We start from the raw sequence: 13,175 nt of genomic DNA, 5'->3' as shown, positions 1-13,175 counted from the left end.
CACACACACACACACACACACACCACGAAATCTAACTCTTAAAACTGTTGGGCTGGCTGGGGTGAGGCTCAGCGGGAGAGCGCTGGCCTGGCAGGCGGAGGCACCGGGTTCCATCCTCAGCACCACATAAACATGAAATAGAGAGATGGTGTCCACCTGCACCGTGAAAATAAAATATTTTAATAAAATGTCACGTGTGCCGGACAGTTGACTCCAGCAGGACCGTGAACAGCAGGTCTCTGGAAGCCCTCACTCCTGCCCAGCTCCCTCCGCCCGTGGCCACTCCACCCTGCTCTGTCTCTAGGAGTCTCACTCCTTCGCACACCTTTGTGTAAGTGCAGTCGGAGGCGGAAATGACCTACCTGTGCATCGAAGGTGGGCGGAGAGAATGGGGTCCATCCCTGCGATGGGATGTTCGCAGCCACAAGAACAAGGGGGTCCGACACCAGCTGCCACGGGCTGACCTGGAGGGCGTTGTGCCCACTGCAGGAACCAGGCCCGGAGGGGAGACGCGGCCCGCCCCTGACTCACTGGACTGTCCTCAGGTTGGAACGTGGAGTGGGACGGGCTCTCCATGCCGGCTGTGTGTTAGAACCACCTGAATCTCACTTCACAGCTCTGTTGCCCAAGCTGCTTCCCAGACAAATCCAATCTCACCTCTGGAACCTGGGAATTGCGAGCTTCCCAGTGGTTCCAGCGTGTGGCCATGTGGAAACCCAGGATCTGAAGTCAGCAAATCCAAGTCTTAGCCTGGAATCTGCCACTTACCCGTAGGGGACTTGCCAGTGATGAAAGATGAACAGCCTTCCGTGAGCACGGGCAGACTGCCCCTGCAGATGCTGCCATGGTGATCCAGGAAGCTGAGGCCCAGAGAAGCCATGTAATTTGTCTCAGGTCACACAGCAGGAAATTATGGGGCCACATTTGCTAGGCATTTCCCCAACACAATGGAGAGGCAGCTTAGTGGGCAGGATTTGCCAGGGAGTGGAGGTCCTGAGGTTCTGGGAGGACAGCTCCTTAAGGTCCACACCTGGTCTGAAGTTTCTGGCTTTCAGGGTTCTCTTCTCGGGCTGGAAGATCATGGTCTGAGGCTGGTAGACAGGGCACGGGAGAGAGGAGGGCTTCAGAAATACCCCAGCCTGGGGCCAGCTCTCCTGCCAGGCTCTACCTTAGTGGCACGCCTCCTACCTGATGAGGCAGCGCCAGGTGGTGGCAATTCACCTGCTCCTCCTGCCCCGGCCCCAAATCTGCTGGTGAAGCGGCCCACCTGTGTCCACACCCCCGCTGAAAGGACACTTCCCGAACACGGAGCAGCCTCTTCCTGGTCCCCTGGCCCCTTCAGCGTGGGATGGGGAAACCCGGGCCCTTCTCCCGGGTTCAGATGCCCAGGGCCATCGCTGGGGACGCTGTGCACCTTCCTCCTGTTGTTCCCTGGGGATGAGAGCCGTTGGCTGCCCAGTTCCAGCAGCCCCCGAGGGCCCCCTCGTCAGGGGGCACAGGAGTCCTGGCACTCATCCACCCTGGGGACAGTTTGGGTGGCCACAAGTGTGGCAGGGGATGTGCCATTGACGTCCAGTGGGGAGAGGCCAGCCACGCTGAAGACCAGAGGACTCTCAGCTGGAATGTCGTCGTGTCCCCAGGGGTCAGTGTGAGTTGCTACAAGGAAGAAATTCTAAAGAAGATGGTGAGATGTACTCTCCACGATGTCGTCTACTTACAGTGACTTCAAAGGGAGTTGGTACCGGAAACACCTTTTCTCCTGTGAGTACCGTTGTCCCTTGGTACCTGGGGGACGGTTCCCACGTAGGAAATGGCACCGTGCTTGCATACAGCCTGTGCACAGCCACCTGCAGGCCTCGACTCCTCTCTAGATGCTCACAGCACTGAACACCGGGAAATCAGTTGTTATACTACTTTGTTTAGGAAGTAATGACAAGAAGAAAAAGCCCAGCATGTTTAGTACAGATGCGATTGTTGTTTCTGAATATTCTCCATCATTATCGACAGATTCCAGGACTCAAAACTCACCAACACAGAGGGCACACTGTGCAGTGGACTCACGCCGAGGTCCTGTCCTAAACTGTAAGTCTCTCTTGAACAGTCACCAAAAAAGGCACAAAGATCACATGACTCAGAATTGATAAACTGAGATCCTTAAAAATCACCTAGCGGTGTTCTGGTAACGGGTTAAATTAACAAAGACTAACTCCCAGGAGCCTTCATGGGCTGCAGGTCTGAGGAGGTGGACGGGGATGGGTGTCAACGCCGAGTCCCAGACACCACCATCAGGGGCAGTGGTGTCTCCTGCTCCTGTGCTGTCTGGGGTATTTGAGGTTTTGTGGCTCACACACTCTGTCTCCTCTCCGGAACCGTGAACACTGTGGAAGTGAGCAGGTGTGGGTGTGTCCTGAAGGGACTCCATCCACAGGACCAGGTGGTGGGCTGGGCCTGGCCCCGGGTGGAGGTTTTGACTTGGCTTAGCTTTCCCTTTTTATTTTATACCCACCATGAACTTGTGGGTGTCGTTGCATCAGGAGAAATTGTGAAAACACAGCAGAGATCCTACAAGGAGCAGATCTTGGACCCAGTGGTTCGCTATTAAGCAAAACGGAAACAGAATGTGGCTTTGCTGAGCCATTTCTGCCTGGGACCCGCCATCTTCATTGCTGCAGATTCGTGACCTCATGACGGGAAGCTTTGAAGGACAGGTGAATTCAACTCAAGGGTCAGGGAAGCTCTGGGAAGGTCCAGGCAGGATTTTCGGCCTGTTAGGCCATGTGGTTGCTAGAGCAACTCGCCCACCCAGGCGGGCAGGCCCCAGCACGCACGCTCAGCACAAGTGGGCGTGGCTGTTTCCAATAACACTTTATGGACACTGAAATCAGAACTTCAGACCCTTCCACAGGCACCAAGCACTCTTCTTTTCACCTTCCCCCAACCACTTAGAAATGCAAAGGCCATGTCCAGTTCATGGGTCAAAGAAACAGGCGGCCGGGCAGATCCGGCCAGTCGGGCTCTCGTCTGTGTCCTGGATAAGATCAGCACACGGGACGTCCCCTGTGAAAGGCCGTCGCAGGCTCCTCCCACAGGTTTCCCTCCCTCCATCTCTGGCCTCGGGTTGATAGAGTGGGTCTCACTCCCGGCTCCGGCCAAGTGTGGGAGCGACGGAGAAGGAACAGGAGCCGGGCGCAGCCACCAGACACTAGCTCTGGGTGCTGGAGTTGAGTCTCAGACGTGGAGATCAGGCCAGAGACCAGGGTTGTCATGAAGCACCTAGCGCCCAGCGCAGTGCGCATCCACACAGCTACACACATACTTGGTGAATGAATGACAGAGGCATGAAACTCAGGCTTCTGCAGGGACCAGCACCCATCTGCCACATGCATCCAAGAAAACAAAACCAACACCAGATAAACCAGGGCACGGTGTGTCTCAGAGGTGGGCGCGGCTCCGCGTGCTGGAGGCTCTGGGTCCCAGCCAGCAGCAGAAGACAGAAACAAAGAACGTGGACAGTATCCCCCTGGGAACTTCAGGTCACAGCCATGTGGAGGCCAGGAAACAGGGGTCCCCCAGAGACAGCGCTCTGGCTGCCTTTGGCTTCCCTTAAAGATTACAGAGATCTTGGAGGTGGAGGGGGGGAGAGCGAGGAAGGACATGAAAGGCCCTGTGCACGCGCCCTTGGTCTCTCGGGCTGGACCCTGCAGCTTTCGGCAGAGCGTGCTCTGGCGCGATGATCTGATCTCCATCCTGACCCACCCTTTAAAGCCAAGGTCTTTATTAACGTAAACTAGAGAACAGGACCCATCATGTATTTCCCACTTGCTCAAGACGGTGCTGGAGATCACCCGCCAGGCAGGGGCGTGGGATCCTGTGCCCTGCAGAGGTGGCCACCACGCCAGCCCTGAGAGAGCAGGAGGAGTGGAGGTGACCTCCTGATGGCCGTCTGTCATCAGCGGCTTGCTGTAAGAAGCCCAGCGCTCTCACCTTCAGGAGACACCCACCGACCCCGCCGCTCCGAGGCGGCATCTTGACCCTAGATATCATCACGCCAGGGAACATCCGAGTCTGTGGCTCTGAGCAATTCGTTTTAAATTTTATTTTTCACGCACAGTTTCAGATTATACAAAACATAGAAAATGGACTATTTTAAAGGCACAGTAAGCAGAAAGTCTCTAACTGCCCTAAATTCACATGTGTCCCCAAAGCAAGCTTCTTCAGTAACCTCTCAGCCTTCCCCTGGAACCTCCCCATCACCGGCGCCTTCCCATGGACAAAATGGCCCGAGGTGCTCTTTGGTGAGTAACCTGTAAATTATCAGCGAGTTTAGTGATGGACTCCCCACGCAGGAGGCCGCCGCCTTGGGTCTTCACCGTGGGGTACGGCGGGGCATCCTTGGGTCAGCCTGGCCACACACAGGCACGACCCGCGGCAGGGGGCGGGTACAGGGAGCCCCACTCTCCTGCATTCAGACGTCCCGCAGGGTGACGCGCCAAGCAAGCTCCAAACTCGTTTGAACAGAGACCCAAAATAATTTTAATGCAAATAACAAAACAAGTTAGTCTGTCCCCATCACGTGCCCCCCATGAAAGAATTACAGTACTTTATAAAAACGTCATAAGATGCGCAGACTACATTCCTTCCAACACAGGAGCAGATTTGGTCCTGATATTTGCTTCTTGGATGTCCAGCTAATTTGGTGGTGGTTCTGAGCCAATGACGAGGAGCACCAGGTGGGTTTGTCTGCCTGCGGGAGGACGAGGGGCAGCCGCCCGCACCCTCCCGACTTCCCACACGCCTCACCACAGTCGTGTCACAGAGACCCCGGGCTGCTCCAGATCAGGGGTGACAGGCACTCTGTGGCCCCAGAGTTATTTTGTGGGGGGATTCATGCCTTGCATGGGGGTTGGGCCTTCTACAGCTCTGCTTCTAAGGAATTCTGATTCTTTATGTTGTGAATATCAGAAAGTTCTAGAAAAGCCACCTGGGGAGGAAGCCTAGGGGAGGGCGCCCAGACCCAGCCTCCTCCTCCAGCATCCTGCCGCCCCCAGGGGTGCGGCTCGCGTCCTTGCCCACGGTGAGCCTGGTGACCCTTTTCCGTGGGGTCAGCAGGGGACATCGTCCTGTCTCTGGCCCGTGGCACTGGCTGACGGTGACCCCTCCACAGAGAGTGGGTCCTGCTTCAGAGACGGCAAACTCCACCCGGGAGCCCCCCGGGCCTGGAACACAGGAAGCACTTAGTCCAACTGTGGAAACCCGCGAATGAGTGGAGACGCTGCTCTGCACAGAAGGGACCTGGGTGACCCTGAAGGTGCTCACTCGGGACGTCTCCCCGGCTCCACCTCCGCTGGGCTGATGGCAGACCACCCGGTCAGGGCCAAGGTATTTAAACAGCCCTCGATCCCCTAGGCCACCCCAGGGTCACCTCCCGGGGGGGGGGGGGTGCTCAAACACAAGAGGAGGAGGAGGCTGAGGTACGAGGTTGGGCTCCTGCCTGGGACGTGCTCCATGACGACCCCAGGACGCGCTCGGAATCACCAGGAGGGCTCACTCCCCGCCCCCTGCCCTGGAAGCCTGGGGACTATGGCCCTGGGGGATGCGCCCCTTGCTGGCTGGGGACCCCGACCCTCCATGGAAGAGTCCTCCGGCCACAACGCAGACAGGTACTGGGCAGAGCCCCACGTGTCGGAGTCAAGGGGCGCTATGTTCAGAGGGAGCTGACCGCCCGGGGCTGTCAGGACAGGTGGGCACCGAGCTCCTCAGTCGTCTGCCGCTCCGTCACGGCCTGTAACCGGCTCCACCAGATGACGACCCTGTGAGTCCCCTGCGCCTGCCGCGTGGCAAGCGTGCTGTCACTTATGTGGACGAACGCATGAATGAAGGATCCAACAGTGGCGGGTCCTCTGAGCTCCAGGCAGGGGTCAGGGAGGCTCGCCAGCCTCAGAATGCAGGACAGGAAGGGAGGCTGGGGAAGAGGCTGCACAGCCTCTAGAGGTGTTGGGGCTGGGAGAGGAGCTCCGTGGCCCAGGGTGAGAACCAAGAGGGGCCGGGGGCTGAGGTCTGGCCTCGGTGGGGCCATCTGACATGACCAGGCCACTGACACGTCCAAGAGGCTCTGCCACCCGGCTCTGGGAGCCCACTAGAAATGCAGCTGGCAGGCCGTCTGCTGGACACTGGCTCTGCCGGGCTGGGGTGTCCCCAGTCTGCATTTGAAGATGCCCTAAGGAACTTTCTGCAGCGATTCTTTGCCTTAATCTGACACCCAGTTCCGGACCCCTGTCCCTGAGGCAAGCAGAGACGCTGTCAGCAGCTCTGGGCTGCGGCCCAGCCTGCTCCAGGAGGCGGGGGCGGCTCACCACAGACAGAACGCCAGCCCCATGCGGTTCTCACCCGGGGCTCGGGCTCAACGTTAAGGTCGCCCCCCGCCTGGCCCTTTTGGGAGGAAGCTGAGGAGGCTGCCTCCTCCCTCACGACACCCCTCCCTGCCCTGCTTCAGAAGCACCCGCCACCTTTCCTGGTCCCCGCAGCTGGATGGGCCTTTGTCTTGCTCGGGCTTTTGGGTGGGCAGCAGTTCTGAATGCCAGTCGGAATGCCAGTCTCCTCTCTCATCCCAAGAATGCAAAAACGCTTCTCTCTCTCTCCCTCTCTCTCTCTCTCTCTTTTTTTTTTTTTTCTTTTTTTGGCTTTTAAAGGAAACAATATGTTTGCTAGAAAAACCACAAAAAAACGATTATCTACAAAACGGTTATCTGAGTGTGGACTCTGAGGTGCAGGGAGGGTGCGGGCGCCTGGGGCTACTTGCGCTTCCTCAGAATCAGGTACATGATGCCGCTGATGAAGGTGAAGGCGAAGGCCACCCAGGCCAGGATGAAGGCGTAGCCGTACCTGCCCTCCGACGTCAGGGAGTAGTAATGCGGGTTGCTGTCGTGAAGGTCCTGGCGCCGGTCTGTGTAGATGGCCGCCGCGATCATCACACACAGACCTGCCAGAAAGAAAGCGGGGGCTCCGTGAACCACGTCCACCGCGCTCCGGGAGCCGCGGGAGCTGCGCACAGGAGGGATGAGCCTCATCCCCATCCCTTTTCATATTTCTATTTCGACAGGGTCTTGCTAAGTTGCTGAGGCTGGCCTTGAGCTTGCGATCCTCCTGCCTCAGCCTCCTGAATGCGCCACCTGCCTGGCTCACAGCACAATATTGCCGTCTACCCTAAAGCCACATTGCTTACTAGCTGGAACCTGTTTTGTGTGGGCAGCCAAGAACCCAGTCCAGAGGTCACGTCACTCTTGGTCTAAGCCAGAGGCCAGCAAACTTGTCCTGCAAAGGGCCACGAAGTAAATAGTTCAGGCTTTCAAGGGCTGGAGGAGTCACCACTGCTCGACTCTGGCCGGAGCATAGTGGCAGCCAGGGAGAGCACATTAAAAAACGGGAGTGGCTGTGTTCCAATAAAACTTTATTTACACAGACACAGGGCAGGCCAGATTATCTGTCACCCCAGTTCACTAGCTAAAGTTCATGGACACAACTGTATGTGACCCTAGTTCTGGCCAGAGAAAATTCATCAGTGAAAGATGTTAGCCCCTGAGAAGAGATGAAGGAGGGAAAAGCATATTGTGATTGTTTTCCTTCTCCCCTGCTGAATGCCTTAGATACTGTTAGATCAGGATGAAGTGTCTGGACTCACAGTAGCCCTTTGGGGGCCATGAAGAGGCTGTCACTCACAGTCTGAAGGTGACAGACTAGAAGGATGGGAAGAGACGGGGTGCTTGATGCTGTGAGCCATCAAACCAGCTCTGGCACTTGGAACCTACGGGCTACTGTTATGACTGTCTTTATGGCTAAAGTCACTGATAATTGGACTTTCTCTCAGGCACAGCCACAGAATCGTGGCTGAACACTTGATGACATTCACAGAGGTCAGTGCCAACGGGAGGCTAAGCTCCCTGATTGTCCTTAGGACCCTGCCCTGGTCCGGCCAGGCTGTCTTTGTGGGACTGTCCATCCAGGGCCCAGACTCCTCTGGGCAGCTTATAACAATGAATGGTCACGTCGTGGAGTGGACGTCTCCATCCACTTTCTGTCTTGCTAAACTTCATAGGTACAAGAAGTGCTGTGCGCCCTCCACCTTCTCTAAGTTCCTCCAGGACAGGGACCAGGCGGTCACCTCTTACCTCCAGCGGGCAGCAGGGGCTTGGCCCAAGGTGGGCACTTCTGCCACCGACCAGCCTAAACTCTGCTGGTGGCTCCCGCCAGCTTAGGATGAAGACCCCAAGTGCTGTCCATGGCCTACAGGACCCCACGGGTCTGGACCCCCGCTGGCCCACCTCCCACACCTCCCCTCCCCACTGGCCACACTGCTCCCCGGCCAGCGCGCTGTCCCCTCCCAGCTGCCCCAACACAGCACAGGGGTGACAACGGCTCCTGCACCCTGACAGGCCCCCGCTCAACTTAGTGCCTTTGGGGGGCCTTCCCTGACCCCAACTAACCACGCTCTCCATACACACTGCCCCGGGGACCGGAGGGGACCGCTGCCCGCCCTCACTCACACGACAGCAGCTGGATGATGGAGGTCAGCACGAACCTCGCTCCCTGCTTGAGGCGGAAGAGCTGGAGCAGGAAGATGAGGAAGGCGATGCAGCAGAGGGTGGTGGACAGGATCATGGCGGCCTGCACCGCCTGCAGCGTGGCATAGCCTGTGGGCAGAGGCCGAGGGCCAGGCTGAGGACGCGACCCACAGCCACCAAGAGAGCCGCCCAGCCGTCTCCCAGGATGCGCCTGGGCATCTGGGCCCAGGGGCAGCAGGGAGCCCCCCGACCCCTCCCCGACAGCCACACGCACCCCTGACGGGAGGCCCCGACGCCCTTATCTGGGAGGTGGAGGAGGAGCCCCTGTGCAGGCCCCGGGCTGGGGCACGGCTCCCACCTGCGGCTCGCAGGGGGCTTAAAGTGCCATCGTCACATCACCCTGGACGATGCGATTCAAGAGGCCAGGCCGGGGCCTGGGAGGGTGCTCTTCGGGCCCGGGGACTGCGTAAGGAGCTCCTGACAGCGCTCCGAGGACCCAGTGTGCCCCCGAGGCACCCGAGAGAGGACGAGCATCGGGATCCCCACGAGGGAAAAGAGGGGGATCCTTTCTCTGAGACCAGCTTTAACAGGGTGAGAGGTTCCGGTGCCGGGAGGACAGGCCTCGGACAGACAGAGTCCTCTGGACGGGGACCCGACAACCACAGGTGGAGAGTACTCAGGAAAAACAGCCCGAGGGCGTCAGAGGGCCAGCCTTGGACCTGCCTGGCCCTGGCACCACGCGGAGCCCACACCAACCAGGTGACCCGCGGGCACCGACTCAGGTCTCAAGGAATCCAGAGGTGACCTGAAGCGCAGGAGGCCGTGTGCAGGTGACATCTCTGCAGACAGCACCACTTTATAGAGGGGACCTGGGCATCTGCAAGCCATGCTGTGCTCAAGGGTCCTGGCCCCAGGGCCCTGCAGCTACTAGGGACCTGGGGTGGGGCTGGGTTTTATTCTGGTTTGAACCAGAAAGAACCAGACGCCGGCTCAGAGCTTGCAGAGGGAGGGTGTCGGCAGGCTGGATTCCCTCTGGTTTTCAGGGCAGCCTTTTCCGGCTCCTGTGGGTGATGCTGGCTGGGTCAGGGGCAGAGACAGAAAGCGCCCTGGGTCACAAAGTGGGCCCTCATGAAGCAGGAGCCAGACAGTGAAGCCCACCGGCTCGCGGACCTTATTCTCTGTTCTGTTCTGGTTTGGGGTTCTTGTTCTTTTTAACTGCTCTTTACAAATGTAAGAACCCATCTCAGCTCTGAGGGCCACTCCAAAACCGGCCTCAGCTGAGCTTGGCCAGCAGTTCCCTGACCACTGCCTTAGGGACAACCACAGCAAGTGGTCCCACAGGCTGTGACAGACCAGCAAGTGACACAGGCTTGCTTGGGACGTGGGCACACACTGGCCACAACTGGGTTTGCCAGGTAGGAAGAATGGCGGTCCCTGTGCTGAGGTTCAGCGTGACAAACAGAGCGGGAGAGAGGTGGCACTGACGGCTCCGTGTGGTTGGCTGTTGGTCATGGTCATGTCTAGAAGGAGTCCCGGCTCCATCGACTGCTTCAGGCTGGGCCACTTCCGGCAACACAACTGTTCTCGGCCTCAGTTTCCCTATGGTTCCCGCCTGGCGAGGCTGTGCATAAAGGGCTCAGGCCCTGCTCGGGGCGGAGCTGGGGAACCACGCCGGCCACTGGTATCTCTGCTGCAGTGATGTGAACGTGGGTGCTGTCCCCAGGCAAGCACTTCACCACGGAGCCCCAGCCCCAGCCCTTGATGCTGCTCTTCGTGCACAGTGAGACCCTGGGACCCAGAGAGAAGCATCCCCTGCTCCCAAACCAGAAATCAGTTGTCAGCACCAAAAGAGGGTGCCCAGGTGAACCTGAGTGTCGATAAACAGTGACTGATCCTAGGCTGAGACTGTCTCATGTCATACGTGGGACATGCTCATAAGAAAAAAGGATTCACTGTTTATCTGAAACACCGACGTAACAGGGCGTCCTGTATTTTGTCAGATACGGGGGATCCCAAAGCGCATCTTGACTTGGTTCTACCGGGACAGCTGCCCTTCACAATGAGTGAGAGACGGCGGCTGGGGTGCGGTTTTCAGGGTGGGGGTGCAGCTCAGCGCTGGGGGGTATGCTTCGTATGCACCAGGGCCTGGATTCAATCCCAACACCACAGAATTAAATTTTAAAATGTAGTTTTCTGTATCTCCAAAGCCCTTTTTCATATTTGAGCTCATTTAAACGGACGTGTAGCGGGTGTGGTGGCCCGCCCCTGTTAGCCCAGTGACAGGGAGGGGGCTGAGGCAGCAGGATCACAAGTTCAAGGTGAGCCTCAGCAACTTGGCAAGACCTTGTCTCAAAATGCAAAATAAAAAGGCCCAGGCTGTAGCTCGGGGGTGGAGTCCCGAGTTTAATCCCATGCATACACAGAGGTGAGGGTGGCTGAGGGCACTGGGGTCCTCGAACACCGGTGACCGGCCCAAGGGGCAGAAGTGCTCTGGGTTTCTGCCACAGTGGGTGGCTGCGATAGGGGACGGGGCCAGGCGTGGACCAGGAAGAGGCAGAGGGGACCAAGACGGGCTGAGGCTGCAGGAAGGGGAAGGCGGGAAGCAGAAGAGGAGAGGCCCAGCTCAGCAGGGCGGGTCCCCCTCCCCCTGTGCTGGGCGTGAACAGACCCCCTGCCGGCCTCCGCAGGGGCACAGGTTCCTCTCCACTGTGCCTCCTGGGCCAGCTCCCACCATCCACGCTCACCTTCAAAGTGGTCACCGATTTCCGTACAGTTGGTGCCATTTGTGCACACTCTCCAGACGTCGGCATAGAAATCCTCTCCCACCCACCAGGCCTGCAGCGAGACAGGGAAACGGGCAGTCAGAGAGGCGCTTCCTTGCACCTCCTACTAGGACATTTTCAATTGTTCCAAGTAAGGGCAGAGGTGCTGCTGGCATCCAGACAGAGGCCGGGATGTTGCTAAGCCAGGCACAACACACAGGAAAGCCCCGGCAGTGCTGAACGGAACCGGGTCCGCAGGAGATCCGAATTCCCAGGACCTCTGCAAAGGCTCAGCAGGGCCAAGGGGGAATCGAGGAGAGAACGGGGTCGTGTCCTCCAGGCCCTGCCAATCAAACCTGAACATGGATGCTCCAGAAGCCCCATGCTGAGGCCAGAGTCTCCATGCCTGGGCTCGGGGCCACGGGGCAGGGAGGACGCCTCCAAACTGCCATCAAGCCAACGGAGGGCACCGGGGGCCTCAGAGCACTGAGGGCACTGGATGTTGGCCCGGGCTCCAAGCGGGCGGGGAGGGGACTTACGTTGTCGATGGTGGCCACAAACAGCAGGGCTGCGGAGGTGATGTGGAAGATGATGATGAAGGCAAGGAGCACCAGCATGGTGGCCGAGCAGGGCAGGCGGGCGGCCAAGGGTCACGGAGAGGGTCACGGAGAAGCCCAAGCAGGGTGCGCTAAGGAGGGGGGGACAGATTCAGATTTGTCACGCAGCAATACAGTTCAGTGGGGTCTTAGGACAATCAAGCCAGTTCTGTCATCTTTCCTCGCCCGGGGTACACTGGACCAAAGGTGGCAGGAGGAGCTGTCCCCTGTTAGACCCAGCAGCAGAGAGTTCCTGGTGCCACAGGGAGGCGGGGACCAGTCAGAATCTCTAATTCTGAAGGGTGCTTCAGCTGCGGCTGAGCCGACCGCGGCACAGGTCAGGCAGGAGGGGCTCTGCGTGTTAAACGCTGTTCCCCACCCCTCTGTCCCAGAAACTCGGTGAGCACTCACTCCCACAGGCCCTGCTTAGGAAAAAGCAGAATGATCGCGGTAGGAAAATAGTCCTTGAGGATCTGGCCACTTCTGAAATCAGTCCCCACTCAGACATCCCTCCTCTTAATACCATTTGAACAACATTGGCCCGTAACATACAAAAGCCCTGTGTGACCCACAGCTGCCATTTCTCTTCCCTCTCTCTGAGCACACCAGGAGACTACATTTCCCAGACTCCTTTGCAGCTAGGTTGGGGCCAAAGGTCATTTCTGTGGGAAGCCTCTGTGCTCCCTCCCCCAGGGAGTAGCTGGGGACAGCGCAGCTGTGGTGTGCTGAAGCCTCACACCCTGGACAGGGACTGCGGCTGAGAAATAAGCCTTTGAATGTTAAGCCACTGAGATCCCAGGGTGGCTTTTTTTTTTTTAATTCTGGTAAGACAATCTGAATAATATACAACAGGAAGTGATTGCAAAACGAAATTGGAGACCTGGCAAAAGACCTCGGGCTGTTCTCAACCCACAGGCGACACTGGATCCTTCTCAAAGGGGACCAAAGGCCGTAACGCGTGAGAACTTGTCGTCGGAGCTGGGCTGGTTCACGATAAAAGACGGGGAAAATAAACCTAGGTGATGTGGGGAGAGCGCATTGAAAAGAGCGATTTCCATATCAGGGGTTAAAAGTCCCACTGGGGAATGTTGACGAAGTCTGAACAGTTTTACAAACATGACCATCGGCTTGCTCAACAAAAGCCAAATGTCAAGTGAAGATGTCACGTCAACCCCAAAATCAACAGGGGTCATTCTTCTTTCATTCCTGTAATTTGTAATCAGATTCTATTATCAAATCTGATAGAACATAAGATCAAT

General features: G+C 57.7%; 1 protein-coding gene across 3 annotated transcripts in view; it reads right to left on the bottom strand.

Moving 5' to 3' along the window:
• Emp2 (epithelial membrane protein 2) overlaps positions 1–13,175 on the bottom strand; it is a 92,917-nt gene that overhangs the window by 61,675 nt on the left and 18,067 nt on the right. For 2 of the 3 annotated variants that reach the window (XR_013344267.1, XM_077802353.1), the window contains exons 2-5: positions 11,860–12,008; positions 11,303–11,393; positions 8,541–8,687; positions 6,883–6,979 (exon numbers count right to left, since the gene is read on the bottom strand). Coding sequence is in view for 2 of the 3 variants with exons in the window: in XM_077802353.1 (XP_077658479.1) it covers positions 6,883–6,979; positions 8,541–8,687; positions 11,303–11,393; positions 11,860–11,937 (413 nt within the window). In the remaining variant the exon portion in view is untranslated. Of the gene's footprint in view, positions 1–4,509; positions 6,980–8,540; positions 8,688–11,302; positions 11,394–11,859; positions 12,009–13,175 lie in introns of those variants that run through there. The other variant, XM_026380022.2, reaches the window with a different exon arrangement.

Source organism: Urocitellus parryii, chromosome 9, assembly GCF_045843805.1.
Source record: "Urocitellus parryii isolate mUroPar1 chromosome 9, mUroPar1.hap1, whole genome shotgun sequence".
Classification (NCBI taxonomy): Eukaryota; Metazoa; Chordata; class Mammalia; order Rodentia; family Sciuridae; genus Urocitellus; species Urocitellus parryii.
This window is presented reverse-complemented; position numbering and strand designations above follow the sequence as displayed.